An 18332-nucleotide genomic window follows, 5' to 3' on the forward strand; every position below is an offset into this window, starting at 1 on the left:
GAGGGGGAGGGGGAGGAGGAGGAGGGGAGAGGGGAGAAGGAGGGGAGGGGGAGGAGGGGAGAGGGGAGGGGGAGGGGGAGGGGAGGAGGGGAGGGGAGGGGAGGAGGAGGAGGGGAGGGGAGGGGAGGAGGAGGAGGGGAGGGGGAGGGGAGGAGGAGGAGAATGAAGAGGAGGAGGAGGAGAAGGAGGAGGAGGAAGGGGAGGAGGAGGAAGGGGAGGAGGAGGAAGGGGAGGAGGAGGAGGGGGAGGAGGAGGAGGGGGAGGAGGAGGGGGAAGGAGGAGGGGGAAGGAGGAGGGGGGAAGGAGGAGGGGGGAAGGAGGAGGGGGGAAGGAGGAGGGGAGGAGGAGGAGGGGGAGGAGGAGGGGGAGGGGGAGGAGGGGGAGGAGGAGGAGGAGGGGGAGGAGGAGGAGGGGGAGGAGGAGGAGGGGAGGAGGGGGAGGGGAGGAGGAGGAGAGGGAGGAGAACAAGGAGGAGGAGACGCCATAATTAGCCAGATCACCGGGGGTGGCGCTGGGAATGCTAGGGCAGAGGCAGAACCTCCTGGAGTTCCCAGGATGGAGATCAGCCCTGGTGAAGAAGGGAGGGGTTTGCCAACGCTTCCTGAAAGGAACTGTCAGAAACCGAGAAACAGGAGGGCACAGTGGCCAGGGCACAGCTTGGGCAGAGCCATGGAAGAGCAGGGAACTGACATTTGTGAAGCTCTCCTAGGAGTCTGGCTTAAGAGACATTCTCATTTATGCCACACACCCCGGGAGGTGGAGGGGAGGAAATGATCACCCAGAAGGCTCAGGAGACATCCCCAAGGTCACATGGCTGGGAAGTTGAAGAGCCTGGATGTGAACTCTGGAATCAAAGACTCTAGACCTTCACTGTCCACTGCAATGGCCCCGAGCCACTGTGGCTGTTGGACACCTGAATAGCAACTAGTCCAAACTGACGTGTGCTGTAAATGTAAAACACGCTGAGTTTTGAAACTCAGTATGAAAAGTAGGCGAACTATCCCATGAGTAGCATTTATATTGATTACATGTTGAATTATGTTGGATATATTGAGTGGAATAAAATACATTATTAATTCACTTCACCTATTCTTTTTACTTTTTTAATGTGGCTACTAGAAAATTTTAAATTATATCCGTGGCTTGCATTTATATCCCTTTTGGACAGAGCTGGTCTATACCGTGAAAACAGAAATGCACAGGACAGATTTAAAGGAAGAGAGTGGGAACTCACCCATTTTTTGATGGGGGAGGCAGGGCCAGATGGTGAGGTTCTCAGGGATCAGCTGGGCGCAAATATCAAAGATGACTGAGCAGTGGACTGTCTGCCTCCCCTCCTCTGTCCCAGCTGGACAGCCAGCAACAGGTGGACTGGGGCCAGGGATGACCATTCCCCTGTGGTCCCCCCAGTCTCCCAAGATCCATCAAGCCATAGTAGTTGCCATAGAGACAGTAAATCTTCCAGAAAACTGAACTTGGCAGCAAGGTGGGGGTGGTAGGAGAATCTACCATAAAGAGAGAGGGAGGGAGCCAGGCTTATCCGGAGAGGAAATCTGTGTATGCTGTGTGTTGGGGGCAGGGTGGTGCATGAGCTCCCACCCTGGAGGGACGGGGAGGGATGCACAGCTCAGGCGGTGTTTGCACAGAGCTTTCCGGGCCTTCCTCCCTACTGCCCCACCCCCCCTTACCAATTCACCAGAAATTTCCTATCTTGTTCTCGCATTCTGACTCTGGGACGCAAGTGGGGGTGGGGGCAGATAAGCACCATCCCTCCCTGATCCCACCACCGCACCTCAGCCCCTAGCAGAGTCGGCTTCCCTAAGAATATCAGAGGGGGTGGTCAGGGGCATGAAAAAACAAATTGGAGTGTGTTACAGCACTAGAAGCAGGCCATTCATTGCCCAGCTGAGAGGGCGGGAAACAGGCAGATCGAACACCAGCTTTGTCACGCACTCTCCGGGCCATCTTGGACAAGAGCCTCGGTTTGCCCATCTACGGACAGAAGTCGATGTTGCACTAACTACAGGCCCCCCCGTGTTCTCTGACTTCTCCCCACTTTAGGGTGGCACCTAAGCTCCCAGGTCCCAGGCAGCAGGGCACATGTGTGTGCCATGGGGCTGGTGCACTTGGGCGGTGCTGGGTACTCCTGCTCACCAGGCCGAAGTAAGAGCCCCTTGAGCTCGACCCGGAAACTGGTGCCACTGGTACCCACTTCCAACACCCCGCAGGGAGGGTCAGAGAGATAAAGGGTTTTGAAAGTGGGAGTGGGGAAAGGCGGAAGCCTCTGCTCTCCCATCAGAGTTCCTCCTTCTCCTTGACAAAAAAGCCCATTCAAGAGAGGGGGAGACTTGAGTCCTAGGGAAGGGGACCCAGGTGGCATATGTTTTATGGTTTAAGCCAGAGCTTGCCTCTCTCCATGGGTACAAAGTTAGTTCTCTTTCGAGTCTGTCCAAAATTCCTCCATCTTTTTTTTTTTTTCTAGTTCCAGGTTTTACTAAGCTATGGTTAGGCCAGCACGCCAGGATGTCAGGTATCCAGTCACTGCTCTCCCATGGCAGAGAGCCCCCACGTGCTAGCCTGGCCAAAGTCTCTTTCTCTCAAGGCTGCACCCTTCCCACCGAGGGGCAGCTCAATTTAGGGAAAACCCCTGTTCACAGGCACCACCACCCCCCGCCCCCCACCCCAGAACTATAGGAGGGGAGCGAGGAGACTGGAATCCCAGAAGGGCCTGAGGACCAACCACCTTACAAACGGGGAAACAGACCTAAACATAGGCTAAGACCGGCCCAAGGTCACACACCAAGCACAAGGGGGAAAATCCGGGGCTAGAACTCAGTTGTTCTATCTACCTCTAGCCCCTCCCCAAGGCTGATTCCCGGAGATGCTCACAGAGGATGAGGCAGCCCCAGTGGCCCGCGCCCTACCCCAGGCCCCAAGCGACACAGAACAGGGGGAGGCGTCTTCGGGCCTCTAGCCAGGGCCAGCTGCAAACCGCATCCTGGGTCCCCAGGCGCCGCGGACCCGCCCCGCCCCTCCCTCCGCTCCCCGCAGCCCCAAGCCTTTGTCAGCCACGCGCTCACACACACATCCGCGCCGCCCGCGAGCACACACTTGGTTCCCCCTGGCACACACCCGCAAGGGGCGCGCGCACTCGCCGCACGCACGCAGGGGAGTGGAGACGGCGGAGGAAGGAAGGAACTGACCGGCTACGGACCGACAGACAGCCTGGGCTGGGGGAAGGGGAGGAGAGGCCCGGGAACCTGAGGCTGGGGCGGATGGGGGCGCGGAGGTCAGAACGCAGAGAGACGCAAAGGAGACTCTCTCGCAGAAGAGGACAACGGATAGGACGTCAAGGGCTGGCGAGGACGCGCGGGCTACTCCAGGGGTGGGGACTCCCCCAACCCCAGGCCCGGGGGTACGGGGGCCGGTCCCTGGATTGGACCAGTAGATCTCAGGGCATCACTTGCCCAGTCGTGTCTGAACGGAGGGCCCTTAGGGACCCCACGAAAGGCTTGGATATAGGGGGCCTGGGACCGAAGGCTCCCCGAGGTACCTCGAGGCAGAGGGTCCTGGTTGTTGGGCTGGGTGGGGCACTCGCTCACCTGCTACGGTGTACCTGTCCAGGTAGTTGAGCACGTTGCCCAAGCTGAGGATGGCAGCGGCTGCCCCCCGCCCGCGGCCCAAGCTGGCTGGTTTGGGCTGCTGAGCGCCGAGGCCCTTGGCAGCGGCTGCGCAGCTGGGGGTGCTGGGGGTGCTGGGGGGTGCGGAAGGGGCCCGTCTCACGCTGCCCGACAGCGTCTGCACCTCATCGTCGGCGGTCGCCACTCCAGCGGCGCCCGCTGCCCGCGCCCCGCAGCAACCGCCACTGCCGGCCCCTCGCTGCGCCCCCCGGCGCCGGCGCCGCCGCTCCGCGTCCGCCTCCTCCTCCTCCGCGCCGCCCGCCGCCGCCGAGGCGCATTCCAGGCACATCATGCCGGCCGGGATCGGGGCGGCGGGGGGCGCGGGGGGCGCGGGGCCCAGCTTGGGCCCACTCAGTGCGTGTGTGCGCCGAGGAGCCGCCGCTGCACCATCCCGGCCGGGCCCCGTCGGCTCCTGCGCTCCGACCCCGGCTGCGGCGCTGCCACCGTTTCAGCCCGGTGCGCTGCGGTCGCCGCCGCCGCTGCTCTGACAGCTGCGGCCCGGCCCCGCCCACCAGGCCCGCGCCCAATCAGCCCCGGGCTCGGGCCACAGCCCCGCCCCGCACGTGCTGCCCCCGGGGGGCGGAGGAGGAGGGCCGGGCCGCAGAGCCCCTCCCGCCCGACGGGGGCGCAGTCACTGTGGAGCCGCGCGGCCGCCGAGGCTGACGAGGACCCGGAGGGGGTTTGTGGGGAGCTGCGGAGCTAAGAGTAGCGTCCGGGAAGCAGGACTTCCCAGCACCCACTCAGTGCCCTCCCCGCCCCCTACCGCGGCGGAGACTCTGGGAGAGAGCTGAAGGGTAGAGCTCAGGACATACGGACATCCTGGAGAGAGGGTCTCAGACGGTTAAGTCAGGGGCGCGGGTAGGAGGGCCCACGGCCTTTCCAGCAGCTACTCACCCGCCATGATTTAATCAGTTCAGGGAGGGCTGCGTAAGAACCAAGAAGCGTGACGGGTGGGGGGTTGGCCCGGGACCCAGGCCTCCACCAGTCACAGAAGGCTATGTCACCCACCTCTCCAGGGAAGCTCAGATCCAGCCCCCTGCCTCCTGCTGGGCCCATTCCTGTGTGCACACCGAGACCCTACCCCTGCCCCTCAGAAAGGCAGTCCCTGGCAGAGAGAGCCAGGGCTCCAACCGGCCCCCTCCTCCACCCACGAAACAGGGCATTGAAAGGGGGCCTTCTCTCCCGAGGGCACGACAACGGGCAACCGCAAGCATCACACTTCAGCAGCGGACGACAAAGCCCTCAATGGGAGACAGGAGGCTGGGTCCTAGCCCAGTTCTGCCCTGGTGTGTGGCATGACCCTAGACAAGACCCCTAACTTTCTCTGGGTCTCAGTTTCTCTCTCTGGGGGTAGATAGGAGGATAGGATTTAAAGGGTCTGGAAGTCCCCCAGGTCCTCCCTTGGGGGAGCGGGGCGCCCTGTCTCCTGTGCAGAGTGGTCAGGTAGTTTCTGTATTCAGGGCCACAATCTCCACTCTCACCCATCTCAGAGGGGCTGTGGTTTTGGTAAGCTCCCTCCCCCATTCATTTGTTTGCAGCTTTGAAATGAAAATCCTGTACAGAGTGCTGAGGACATAATGTTAGAAGTAGACAGAGCCTGGGAAACCAGAGTTATTCACACACAGGTTCCAGGGCCCATAAGTGACCCTACCGTGGACATGCAGCTAGTTGGCAGCAGGGCTGGGGCTGACCCAGGTTGGTGCAGTATCTTCGGCCTGGGCTGGGAGCTCGGTTCCCACTGCAGGCTGCTCCAGAGCCCACATCCATGGGCAGGTGCATCTCGTGAAGGTGTCGGCCACGGTGAGTCATGGCATAGCCAACGGGTGACACAGCACAAGTCACCCCTCCCCACTCCCGCCCCACCGTCTCTTGTGAGCAGAGTTAATCCCCAAGCTGGTGTTTCTTGGCGCCTTCGAGGTGTATTTTAAATTCTGCAAAGTGACTAAAAATATGCTTCATCGTGTTGGGTATGAATGACTGTGGCGGGAGGGTTAGGAAAACAGATTTCGTTCTGAAAGTTGCCTTGCTGCCTCTTTCCAGTTTGCTGAGCCCAGGACTGCAAAGCTGGGTGAGGGAAGTTCCACGGGGTGGCCCAGGATGGCAGGTGATTAAACAGGGAAGGACAGACCTAGGAGCTCCATGGGGTTGGGACTGAGCCCTGGCACTGACTTTCATAACTGTGTGATGGTGCTAGCTAAAGGACAATGCCCAGCGGGGCGATGCGGCCAGCTAGGAGCCTGTCCAGCAGTGAAGAAGGCAGAACCATGGCTCTAAGCCCAACACCATGGTCCCCTTCCCACTCCCCAAAATTCCTCATCCTTTCAGCCGCAGCTCTGCCCAGGGAGCAGTTTTAGGCCTTAGCCAGAAAGGGGAGCATTCCCTTTCCATGGTACTGCCTTTCCACCACTGAGTAGGCTCTGGAGCAGGGGAAAATTGGCAGAGTTTTGAGCCTTTCAAATTTGGGGGACCTCTACGCTGCCACCAAGCAAGCCAGCCATTCCCAGTCTGTGGGGTTTTCTGGGATTTTAACTCAAAGGCACTCTCTAGAGTGGGTCCTTAGGTGGGATCAGGGGCCACCGAAGGCACGGTGATGGGGGGACAATAAGCCCTTTTGGGCTGTATGGCCCTGGGCAAGTCACTGTGGCCTCCTGAGAGCCTCTGGGACCATCAGCTAGAGAACCTGTAGGGTTCTTGTCTTCATCTCACAGATAAAGAGACCCAAGGAAGAGAAGTAATCTACCTAAGGTCACTAATCTACCTAAGCCCCCTAATCCAGTGTTTCTTCTACTGCCCCAGAGCGATGCTCTTAGCTTCTCCAGGACAGAGCTTTCTCATCAGCGTGATGGGAGGCTGAACTCAATGATGGCTAAAGGGCCTTCTGATATTCGTTCATCAGGTCTAGACCATAATTTCAAAACAAATGGGGCACGTTTCATTAGTGGCCAGTGTCCCAAGGGCAAGTATATTTGAGAAATGGTGGGATAAACACAGAGAATTAGGTTTCCTAACTGAGGAACTTTTCAGAGTCTGTAATCTGAGAGTGTACACTGGGAGTCTCCCATGGGGAAGCATAGGCTGCCCTGTCCCCATGTGTACTAGACCACAGAACATCTCGTAAGATGACTACAGCTTTGCAGAACACACTCTGAGAAATACTGGCTCCCCCACGGCTGCCACCTGGGAGCTCAGTCCACCTCCCCTCTGCCCACCTCCCTACACAGGAGTGTCTCCAGGGCTCAGCCTCAGTCTCCTCCCTGCTCACATGGCACACTCTCCCTCAGCAGCCTCTCACCCGTGCTTGGGCTTTCAACAATTATCCACCTCCCTAGGACACCCCAACCTCCATCTCTAGATGTGGCCTCATCTCCGAGCACTAGGTCCACATGCAGTTTCCTGCACACTCCCCCCTAGATATCCCCCAGCGCCTTAAACTCAGCACATCCAAGATTGAACTCATTGTCTTTCCCCTAAACCTGCTCCCACCCAGTATCATTTATCTCTTGACAAATAGCAGTGGCATCCACATTGTCACTGCGCTGGGAACCTGGGAGCCATTTGGGACTCCTTCCTCTCCCTCAACTCCCACCTCTAGGGCCTGTCCATTTTTTCTCTTTAATATCTCCCAGTGTCCCAATTGCTCATGGACTTAGCTCAAACCTCTCCATGTCTCACTTGGACCCTTTTAAAGATGAACACCACCTGTTCCAACATTCCCCTTCAGTCTTTTTCTTTTCTTTTTTTTTCAGTCCCCCAACCAGGGATCGAACCCACAGCCCCTGCAGTGGAAGTGCGGAGTCTTGACCACTGGACTGCCAGGGAAGTCCCCCGTCCAGTCTTTTCTTCATATTTTTTGCCAGTAATTTTCTAAATCACACATGCAACCCTACCACTACCTTGCACAAAACTTTTCCATGGCTCCCCACTGCCTACAGGATTAAAAATATCTAAGTTCCTATCTACGAAACAGAAACAGACTCACAGAGAACAGACTTGTGGTTGCCAAGTGGGGGGGGGCGGTGAGGGAGGGATGGATTGGGAGTTTGGGATTAGCAGATGCAAACTATTATATATAGAATGGATAAACAACAAGGTCCTACTGTATAGCACAGGGAACTACATATTCAATATCCTGTAATAAACCATAATGGAAAAGAAAATGAAAAAGAATATATATATGTATAACTGAAACACTCTGCGGTACAGCAGAAATAAACATGACATTGGAAATCAACTATACTTCAATAAAATTAATTTTTAAAAAATATCTAATTTCCTTAACATGATCTCCGATAACCCTTCATGACCCATGCCAATCTCCAGCCTTAAATCCTACAGCCCATCTCTCAAAATTACACTCGTCTACACTGAAAATTGATCTCCCTGAACTCGCTCATAGTTATACTTCCTGGAGCCCAGAGGAGTGGCAGGAATTGGGGGCAGTTGTCTCTAGTCCCCGCTCTCCCCTCAACACAAAAGCCCTTGTCCTACTAACACATTGATGGTTCAGGACCACGGAGAGCGTCCCCTGGGCAGCCCCCTCCCCCGGCTTTTTAGTCCTGCTCTGCCTATGCTGTCTACCTAGGTCACTCCTCCCATTAGTCCTTCAGAAATCCAGCACAGCCATGACTTCCTCCAGGAAGCCCTCCCTGACCTGCTTGTTTCAATTGTCATTTCCTCCCCTAGGTTACTTGAGTAACCTGTGTATCCCTCCTCCATCACAGCAAACTCATTGTGCTGACTATGTTTGTACATGAGTCCACCACTCCCCTCCACCGGCCCAACAACAGATCGTGAGCCTTAAGGGCCCATACGCTGTCTGATTCACTTCTGCTGTCCAGGACAGTGGAGGTGCTCAGAGAATGTTTGTGACTGAATGAGTAAATGACATTTAGCAGGTGCTCAGTAAGTGTGTGCTGATTTGCATCATGTATCTGTTGCTCTGCGTGACTCAGAACCAGCCAGATTCCTCTCCGGGCCCTTCTGGTAAAGGCATTTTCTCCCTGATTGACTCCACCCTCCATTAGCTTCCCTGTGCCATTTCCCTCCCACCCTTTGAATACGTTCTCCACAGGGCACCACCCACGGGTAGGGAGAGGACACCTCCTCTCTGCTCCCGCTGTTGCCAAGCTGAGGACTTCTTGGAGCCCCTCCATCCCCCAGCCTGGGCCTGCCTCACGAGTTTTGCTCAGAACGCTTCGTCTCTGCCTCTCTCTCCTGCTCAGAACAGATGCCTCTGAGTCCCCACTAACACAGAAGTTCCTGTTCTGTCTTTTGAACATTCTTAACACTTTCTGAATTACAGACGCTCCGATCTCCTTTGATCATGGACTCAGACTATGAGAAGTGAAGAATCCCTTGAAGGACACTGAGTCCAGCCTCTTCCCTGTCCCGTGAGAGGCTGCATCTGAGAGAAGGCCAGTGGCCTGCCCAGGATCACTGTAATGGACACAGTCGTTGGTTTTTGTGGGTTTGTTTTTTCTGGTCTTGTTTTCTTTCACTGATGTTTTATTTTGATGCTCAATGTCCATTTCCCTTGCTAAGTGACCCTGGTTTCCTGGTCTTAATGGAGCTATAAATCAAGGCATGGGCGTAGGATCCAACTGGACTCTCTCAGCCAGGGCTTTAAATCTGATGTCACAGGACACCAATCTAGGCCTTTAATTCACATTCCAGTGCAGATGGCCTCAAAGGTGTATTGGATCAGCATTTTGTTTTTTGGTTTTTTTTTAGCAGAACAGCCCTTTTCTCAAACTTTTACATGGAACCCAAATATGTAAACAAAAAAATATATTGCTGGGCCAGCCTAGGAAAAAGAATAGGGAGAAAATGTCCCAATAAGATGGCCCTGGAGCCCTGGCCCCTGAATCTCCAATCTTCCCATAGAGCTCACAGTGAGCTCCTGAGGTCTTCAACAAATCCCTTTCTTGCTTAAGATATCAGTCAGTTTCTGTTGCACACCACCCTACAACCTTAACTGATGTGGTCCCACAGAAAGAGCACGTGCAGTCCCATACCTCCCTGTGTCAGATAAGGCTTGGCTCCAACCACCTCTGGTTGCCTCCTGCAGCTGCATTAAATCAGAAGGCTCACAGGCCCACCCAGGCATGGAGGAAAGATAGACTCTTCAGGGAATGAAACAGACTGATGTCTGGTGTTGCAGGGGGACAAGCCAGGACTGGGGTGACCATCTCGACGCACGTGTTTAACCCTTCAAGCCTGAGGTCAGGGTGGAAGAAGAGTTTTCTCATCCAGACCCTACAAACACCTCCTCACGTGCTCACACACCAACACAGAGATGAGCACGCACAGGCACACACACACTGACCAAGCACACCTGCATACCTGGATGACACCTGGGAGCTGGAATGCAGCGTATGTCCAGGAAGAGCAATTAACACATGATGTGAGCAGATCAGGTCTGAGGGCCTCGTCCTGCTCAGCAGTGTGCTCCTCCATCAACATTCCCAACAAGTGAGTCCACAGTATCAGGGACTGATCACCCAGCAAGTGCCCTGTTGGCCAGAAAGGTGCGTTCTATTGACCACTCCTGCCTAGCCCGAGTGGCTGGGTTCTCAGAGACCTATACCTGCGACCTCAGCACAGTGAGGTCTGAGTGACCAGCCCCAGAGAGGCAAGGGGTGGGAGCTGAGTACAGCTGGGGTCGGGTTGCTTGCAGAACAGATACTGGTCCCTTCCTCCCAGAGTCTGCCAGCCCGTCCTGCTCCTGCCCCGCCTCCAAACACTTTGGATGATAACATCATATAAACTCCTGGTGGGGCACTTTGTCTAGCTCAGTCCCAGAAAGCACCACCCTGCCCTGCCTGGCAACCCAAACCCCAGAAAGCACTTGAGTCAGAAAGAACTTCCCTGATTACAGGATTCATGCTCCAGCTCCTCGGCTGGCATCTGAGCCCTCTGGTCCCAGCCAGTCTCTCCCGCTCCCTCTCTCTCCCCCAAAACACACATACCCCCTCCCTTCTGACCACACCACACCTCTCTGTGACTCATCACGTATCTTCTGCCCCATCCCCTGCACTTCGGCCTGTTCTATCCACCAGGGATTCCCTTCCCCACACCTCTGGCTTTTTACCAGAGGCTGACTCCTCAACGCTTCTGAGGGATGTAACCCCTTCTTCTGCCCATAGGTGTGCCTCACTTGGCCCAGCCAAGCGTTTCCCTGTTCCTTCTGGGGCCGTGAGGTCCAAGGGCAGGGTTGGAGTCACTGCCCAACACCAAGATGGGCACCCACTGGTACCAACGCATGTTTCTGATCTCTCTCCCCAGCCTGAGGACTCTGAGGTGGGAGAGGTAGGGGTAGCTGATGGCTCTTGGGAAGCGCTTGCCCATCTCCTGGGAGCTGAATCTCACAGGGGTCCTCCCCAGGGAGGAAGATCCTGGAGCTGGGCTTCTGTGGACCTAGACCCAGCCCGTGAGAAATCACATGAGGTCTAGGTTAGAAAAATCACATTCAACACACCTCTTAAATATAGCTGGGGAGTCTGCAGCTCGGAAAAGACAGGAAGTGGCCCGGGTCGCACAGCCAGTGAATCCCGCACAGACCGACTGCCTCCTTCTCAGATGAAACTAAGTATGATACTGTGATTTCTAATAAGAAATATATATTTGGTCTTCATCCTGTTTCTGGCACAGAGCTCCTAAAACCCCTGGAGTTTCCTAGGTGATGAGAGCCCTAAAAGTGTCTTTCCTTTGTTAAGGAGGTGACTTTTGGAACTCACCTAAGGATGAGGCTGCTTGCCAGAGAACCAGCCTTGTGATTAGAAGGTTGGAACTTTCAGCTCCACCACCCCCGCCAACTACCTCCCGGGAGGGGAGAGAGGCTGGAGATTGAGATCAACCAGTGACGGTTTAATCAATCATGCCTAAGTAATGAAGCCTCCGTAAAATCTAAAAGGACTGGGTCCGGAGAGCTTCCGGGTTGGTGAACACATGGACATCTGGGGAGAGTGGTGCTTGGAGACAGTGTGGAGTCCTTTCCCCATACCCTGTCCTATGCATCTCTTCCATCTGGCTATTTCTGAGCTATACTTTATAATAAACTGGCAATATAGTGAGTAAATGGGTTTCCTAAGTTCTCTAGCACATTAATGGAACCCAAGGAAGGGGTTGTGAGAACCTTGGATTTACAATTGGTCACAGCCTGGACTTGTGATTGGCATCTGAACCACGGCACAGGGGTGACAGGGACAGTCTTTTGCACTGCATCCTTACCCTGCGGAATCTGATGCTATCTCTGGGTAGATAGTCTCAGAGTCGAGTTGAATTGTAGGCCCCCAGCGAGAGTCAGAGAATCGCTTGGTGGTGTGGGAACGGACCCCTCTCCCGCACCCACACTGTAACTGGGTGCAGAACCCTTACCATGCAGCCTCATGAATCCTTTCTCTCCTAACTTCAGGGCCGGCCGTTTCAGGAGCGCCAAGCGTCAGATCGTGGATGGAAGGGGAGGTCACCCTGGTGACAGCTGTTCCTGAGGGGCCGCTGAGACTTGGGGGTGAGCGTGGCAGGCGCGGGCTAAGCGGGAGTGTCCAGCTCCTGGAGCCTGTCCCATCCAACATAAGGGGCAGGGAGGACACCACAGGGGGGCAGGGGGGCGGCAAGCAAGGGTCAGGAGGTGAGTGTGAGTCTGGGTCACTGCTCTGCCCACAGCTGCTGGGAGGCAGGCCCAGCCTGGCACACCGCAAGTGGCGATCAGCAAGTGAACAGTGAGTGCCTAGCTGGGCACCAGGGCAGGGGAGACCCACTTATGCTCATGGCGGAAAGGACATGCCTCCCCACTGCTGCCCGCCTGGAAGCTGTTGATCTCCTGCGGGGCCCACTGTGCCCAGCTGCTCCGAGCCCAGGGGCAAATACGAGTCCCAGCGAGCCGGCCCTCCCCGTGCGGGAGGAGGCCGAGATGCAGAGCAGGGCCCTCACGCACAGCCATGCCAGCCCCCCAGCGTGGGTCTGCGCAGGCCTGGGCACTCCTCTGAGTGCCTCCTTGGTTCTTGCAGCCACACTCCCACACCAGCACCGGAGTAGAAACCTCTCTTCAAGACTACTGATTCAGCCCCCACTTCGTTCAGAGGGTGAACGCACGCAGAGGGCTGCCCCTGCAGGCTGGGGAACCTGGGTCAGAGCAGGCGGTCCAGGGTGCGGACGCCCAGAGGCCCATGCTGAGCAGCCCTGCATCCTTGGCCCAGACTGCCCACCTCCCCGTCTCCTGCTTCTAATCCCAGCAGAGACACCTTGAGGCTATAAATAACATAGGTCCAAAGGCCTATATCCACGGGCTTTGTACTGGCCACACTTTAATCGGGCCGCCAGCAGCCAGGCTGAGGGACCCGCGCTGGCGTGGCCTCGTGCTGGGTGCAGGCACAGGCTCAGGCCTCCCACTGAGGGTGCTGACAGCTCAATTCCCAGCCCAGCCACAGGCGCTGCCAGCTCTCTAGCTGGGAGCGAAGAAGTGGCAGGTGCAGCTTGGCCAGGGTCCCGGAGCCGCAGTCAAAGGTGGGCAGAGGCACTGATACAGTGGAGGCCGCCCAGAAAGGTGCGAGCAGGGTGGGTGGGACCTCCTCGCTGCAAGGCAGGTGCCTCAGGGGTCCTCTGGGGAGGCACCGGTGCTGGGAAGCAGGCATTGGCTCTCCATGGCCTCGCTGTGCACGTCCTTGCTGTCGGGGATCCCTGTGGGAAGAAATCGCTCAGCCAGCCCCAAAGGAGGCAAAGGCGTTTGGGGACGAGGCCTGGGCACAGCCTGTCATGAAATCCTCTAGCTTCCGTTTTCAAAATAAATTCCAGATCCGACCCGTTCTCCCCACCTTCAATGCCACCACCATGGTCCCAGCCCCGCTGCTCTCCCCTGATGGCTGCAGGGCCTCCTGTGGCGTCTCTGCTTCAACACTAGCCCCCTGCAGTCTGTTCTCAACATAGCAGCGCCAGAGTGGTGCTTTTAGGATGTAAATCAGACACCCTGGGGCTTGTGCACTGGAAACCAGAAAGCAGCTCCCATCTCCCTCTGTGTAAGGCCTCAGTCCCTGCAAAGGCCCCCAAAGCCCCCACGCTCTGGTCCCATTACTGTCACCCTCGTCCCAACCACTGGCCCCCTTGCTCCTGGCTCCAGCCACACTGGCCTCCTTGCCAGTCTTCAAACACAACAGGTCCATTCCTACCTCGGGGCCTTTGCACTAGCTTTTCCCCCTGCCAGGAGCACCTTCCCCCAGATAGCTGCATGACTCAGTCCCCGCGCAGTGCGGACCTCTCTGACCACCCTTTCGAAAACTGCAACCTGCCCCCACCTGTTCCTCTCTCCCCACTTTCCTGCTTTATGTCTCTCCGTAGCACTTATCACCTTGAACATACTCTATCTTCTACTTCTTCTGTTTGTTTCGCTTCATGGGGGCTCGGACTTGGTGTTCACTCCCCAGCATCTGCAACCTTGCCTGGCACATAGCAGGGACGTAATAACTATGGGTGAATGGATGAACAAATGAACTAGCCAGGGGCTCAGCGGGTGGGTGGTGATCCTGCTCCTATAGGGTCAGCCCTGAGCCTGGTATGGGTGCAAGGTGGCAGGGGTACCTGTCTGCCGGGCCTGGGCCTGGGCCTGGTCTCTCTCCAGGTGCAGTGCAGTCAGCAGGAAGCAGCCACCACCCAGGACGATAACGAAGGCGCAGCACAGGAAGCTCTGTTGAAGGCTGAGGAAGCGCTGCAGGTAGGAGTCGGGACGCGCAGCCCGCAGGGCGCTGGAGATCTGCAGAGGAGACAGGCTGGGTCTGTCGGGCCCACCAGACCAGCCTCCAGGCCTTCAAGTGCACTTCCTCCCTGGACCCCTGCCATCCACCCAGCCTTACAAGTCCAGTGAGGTAGGGGCTGCCGGCATCTCCCAGGATGTGGCCCACTGTGATCTGAAGCGCCTCTGCCGTCCCCCGGCACCTGGGTACCACCACGGACTGCAAAACACAGAAGCACCAAGGGAGCTCCCCAAGCGAGGGCAAGGAGCAGGTGCCCCCTCATGCCCTATTCTGTCCCCCGGCTGCCAAGGACCAGCCTGGCAGGGTGACAGGCTGGCCAAGAGGGTGGGATGGCAGGGGGTCGACGAACCCAATGCCTGAAGCCCCACCACTGAGCCATCAGGTCGCCTGGAGGCTCAGGAAGGCTCCCTGGTCCCCTGGGATGGAGCTGCCAGGTCCCTGATGAAGGCCACCCCTCTTGAGGATTCACTGTTAAATCAGGGCAACCAGGCATGGCTGTGACAACAGTGATGGGGCAGGTGTGTCCCAGCTCAGGGGCCCACAAGGCAGCAGTGTGGGCTGTGGGGTGAAGAGCGGGTGCACAGCTAGGCACCTGCATGTGTGGGCGCCTGGGCGGAGTGGTGTGGAGGGCTCAGCCCCCATCTCAAGAAGCCCCTCTGGGCAGAGACCGAAGGCAGGCTTGCTGAAAAGGCCCACTTGGGAGGTTAAGAATATGAATTCCAGAGTCAGATTGTCTGGGTTCCAATCCCACACCCCCAACTCACTAGCCGTGTGACCTTGGGCAAGTCACTTCACCTTTCTGTGCCTCGGACTCCTCAACCCCATATGGGGATAATAATAGTACCTACATAAAGGGTTACTTTCATTATCATTCCTCATCTGATACCTGGAGGACATCAGGCTGAAATCATGCCCTATGATTCTAAGGGGCAGAAAGCTTCCAGGCATTTGAACATGCTGTGCCTTCTGCTTGGCAAGCCTTCCCCTCTCTGGTCCAGCTGGAGCATCCCCATTCGTCCTTCAGCACTGACCTTTGGGTCACCGCCTCTGTGAAGCCTTCCCAGAGTTCAGGTGCCTGCCTTTGGGTCACCGCCTCTGTGAAGCCTTCCCAGAGTTCAGGTGCCTGCCCTGAGCTCCCCCAGCTCGTGCGCACCCCTAACTGAAGGCACATCCCCCTCAGCTGGAAGGTTCATGGTCCTCCTCCCCTTACCCTTACATTGTCCAGCAGCAAAGCTCCTGCCTAAGTTCTCTTGGGGTCCCTGGGGTTCAGCAAGGCACCAGGCACAGAGGGGACCAGCTGAAAGTTTGCCAACTCAATAAGTCAAGTAGAACCATCATGGAGACTGGTCTCAGGAGAGGCCCTGCCAGAACCCAGGGCTGCAGCACGGGAGGGGAGGGAGGCAGGAGGTTCAAGTAGAAGCCACACGTCACACAGTCCCAACAGGGCAGCCACAGGGAAACTTCTCACCCCAGGGCCTTAGTCCCAAGGCCTAGCTGTCCATAATCTGAGCCCCTCAGAGAATAATAACGATGATAATAATTATTATTATAATAATTAACATTTATTAAATGCTTCCTGTATGCATTTTCTGTATCTCATATACATATATATATATATCTTATATATCCACTCAACCAACCCATGAGGGAGATACGATTACTAGCCACATGTTACAGATGGGAAACCCTCCACAGAGAGGGTGAGTAACTTGCCCAGGGTCACCCAGCCAGGAAATGGTAGGGCTGAGATTTGATCCCAGGCCTTCTTCTCCAGGGTCTGACCTTTGACCATTCTGCTGTTAGAAGCAAGAAGGAAACTTTCCAGCAATATTTACGCATTTTTTATAGAACATTTGGAAAACAGTGAGAAGAACCGAGAGGAGAAGCTCACCCCAAGCCCCGAAAACCGCTAACTGGCAGCGAGAGCAGGGAAGGGAACTCCAGACAGGGGACGGTGTGAGCCAAGGTGTGAAGGCCAGAGCCCGGGGACTGGAGAGAGGGGTTTGTGGGTGGGCAGGGCAGTAAGAGTCACTCTTGAGGGTGACCGGCTGGTCCTGGAGTCACCGGCGCTGAGCCACTCTGTCCAGGTGGTGAGAGAGGCCGGGCCTCCCACCCATCACCTAGACCTGCCAACAAGCCTGAGAAGGAACTGACCACAGCTTTGCACCTTCCCCAAGTGCTTCCTTCTCACCCCATAATTATGTGATTACTCACTGGTGGTTCTGGGCAGAAGGGCAGGGCCTCCTAGAAGATGGACTCTGAGTGTCCAAAAAAGTCCGTGCAGGGGCTGGTTGGACCCTCCTTCCTCCCCTCCCAGGAACTCCAACCTGCGGGACCTGGACTAGCCCCTGATGCCAGTGGCGGGAGAGGTAGGTCTCCCCCTGCCTGTTCTGGGTCCCCAGGGTCTCCACGTAGCCAAGGGTCAAGGCTGGGCCCCACCAGCAGCTAGAGAGCCCAGCAGGTAATTTTAGAAGTTCAGAGGCTTTTGGGTTCCCAAAACTCCAGGCACGCTCTATTCCGAGATAAAAACCCCTCTGTTTTTGACTCGCCCTTCTTAGAAGAACTGTTCCCTTTATATCCAGGGGCATAACCAGCGCCAATCAAGGGCGTGCATCAAGGGAGTGCAGAAAGTCGGTTACTGGTTACTGTACCAGTCACCAGGTGCAGACTCCCTGGCAGCCTGCCTCACGTTCCCCACTCAGCCCTCCCACCCAGACACCCCTGGGAGGGTGAGACAGACAAGTGAGCAGACGGCTACCTAGGGGCAGCAGGCAGAGCAGGGAAGCATGGAGACCAGGCGGGTGATGAGCCCCCAGCAGGAGGGGGTGGCGATGTGCTGAGGAGGTGGGAGGTGAGCCTGGTGGCGGATTTCCAGCACCCTGGAGGACAGACCTGGAGTGAGTCCCCCTTCTACCCTACTCCCCACGGTTGGCGGTGGGTAAGCTGGAGCGGGGCCCAGACAGACAGGAGGGTGTGGAGGGAGCCAGAGACCCCATCAGTAGGTCTGGGGAAGCAGGGAGTTCATCTGGGGAGACACACTCTCCAGCCTTCCAGGAAGCGAGGCGCTCTGAGGCCCCGCCGGGCAGGGGGAGGTTGCCGGAGGTGGGTCTGAAGTGGGTCTTGGCTGTGACGAGCCAAGGTCCTTTTTATTAACTCACCCACCAGGAGGTAGGGGCTTCCCAGCGTGCAAAGAGTGAGCTCCCCGTCAGAGAGTAGGTGAACAAGGGGACGGACTGCACTAGTCAGAATGTCGCAGAGGGTTTACGAGCTGGGGAGCTGGCTACATTAGACCAGTGTTTTCCAGTGCGTTCTGAGGAACGGCTCTACCGGGATCACGCAGGACATTCGACAGCAATGCAGACCCCTCAACCCAACACAGACCCAACTGAATCAGACCCTGAAGACAGAGGGCCTGGAAGCTGAATTTGTAACAAGCTCCCCCAAACCTGATTCTTAGGCTCAGTGAAGTTTGGGAACCACTGAAGAGCCCCTGAGGTCTCTTCCCCAGAGAGAATCTGGGTTCTCCTCCTTGTGGATAAGCAGATCAAAGAGAGCCGTGTCTCTGAGGCAGGTCTGACATGGGGCCATGGAGCCCACAGCAACCCCGCAGGAACGTGCGTGATACAGGCTTAGCTCACTCTGCCCGCGTAGCCTGGGCGTAACTGGTAGGTAGGTACCACCTTTCTGCACACTTGAGCAAACCAAGGCCAGCCAGAGAGGTGCAGGACTGGGAGTGGAAGCAGATGGACTGTTCCAGAATCCTGGCTCCTGGGCTCTGCTGCCCTCTCACCTTCTGTGCTTCAGGAGCAAGGGCAGCCAGCAGGGACCTCCCTGCACTTCCTGCCACACCAGTGTCGCCACACTTCCTGCCCCTGCCTTGCTGCACGCTGCTTCCTCCCCAGCCCCA

General features: G+C 56.8%; 2 protein-coding genes across 4 annotated transcripts in view; both read right to left on the reverse strand.

Moving 5' to 3' along the window:
- Nucleotides 1-4072, reverse strand: part of SPNS2 (SPNS lysolipid transporter 2, sphingosine-1-phosphate) — a 33943-nt gene extending 29871 nt beyond the window's left edge. The window contains exon 1 of one of the 3 annotated variants that reach the window (XM_060133869.1): nucleotides 3603-4061. In XM_060133869.1, the coding sequence (XP_059989852.1) occupies nucleotides 3603-3972 (370 nt within the window). In that variant the 5' untranslated portion in view covers nucleotides 3973-4061. Of the gene's footprint in view, nucleotides 1-3602 lie in introns of all 3 variants that reach the window. The other 2 variants (XM_060133870.1, XM_060133868.1) reach the window with 2 other exon arrangements.
- Nucleotides 4073-12959: 8887 nt separating this feature from the next.
- Nucleotides 12960-18332, reverse strand: part of SPNS3 (SPNS lysolipid transporter 3, sphingosine-1-phosphate (putative)) — a 67578-nt gene continuing 62205 nt past the window's right edge. Inside the window, exons 12-14 of the mRNA XM_060133430.1 lie at nucleotides 14525-14623; nucleotides 14253-14424; nucleotides 12960-13358 (exon numbers count right to left, since the gene is read on the reverse strand). Coding sequence (XP_059989413.1) covers nucleotides 13270-13358; nucleotides 14253-14424; nucleotides 14525-14623 — 360 coding nt within the window. The 3' untranslated portion in view covers nucleotides 12960-13269. The remainder of the gene's footprint in view (nucleotides 13359-14252; nucleotides 14425-14524; nucleotides 14624-18332) is intronic.

The sequence above is a fragment of the Lagenorhynchus albirostris genome, chromosome 20, assembly GCF_949774975.1.
Source record: "Lagenorhynchus albirostris chromosome 20, mLagAlb1.1, whole genome shotgun sequence".
Classification (NCBI taxonomy): Eukaryota; Metazoa; Chordata; class Mammalia; order Artiodactyla; family Delphinidae; genus Lagenorhynchus; species Lagenorhynchus albirostris.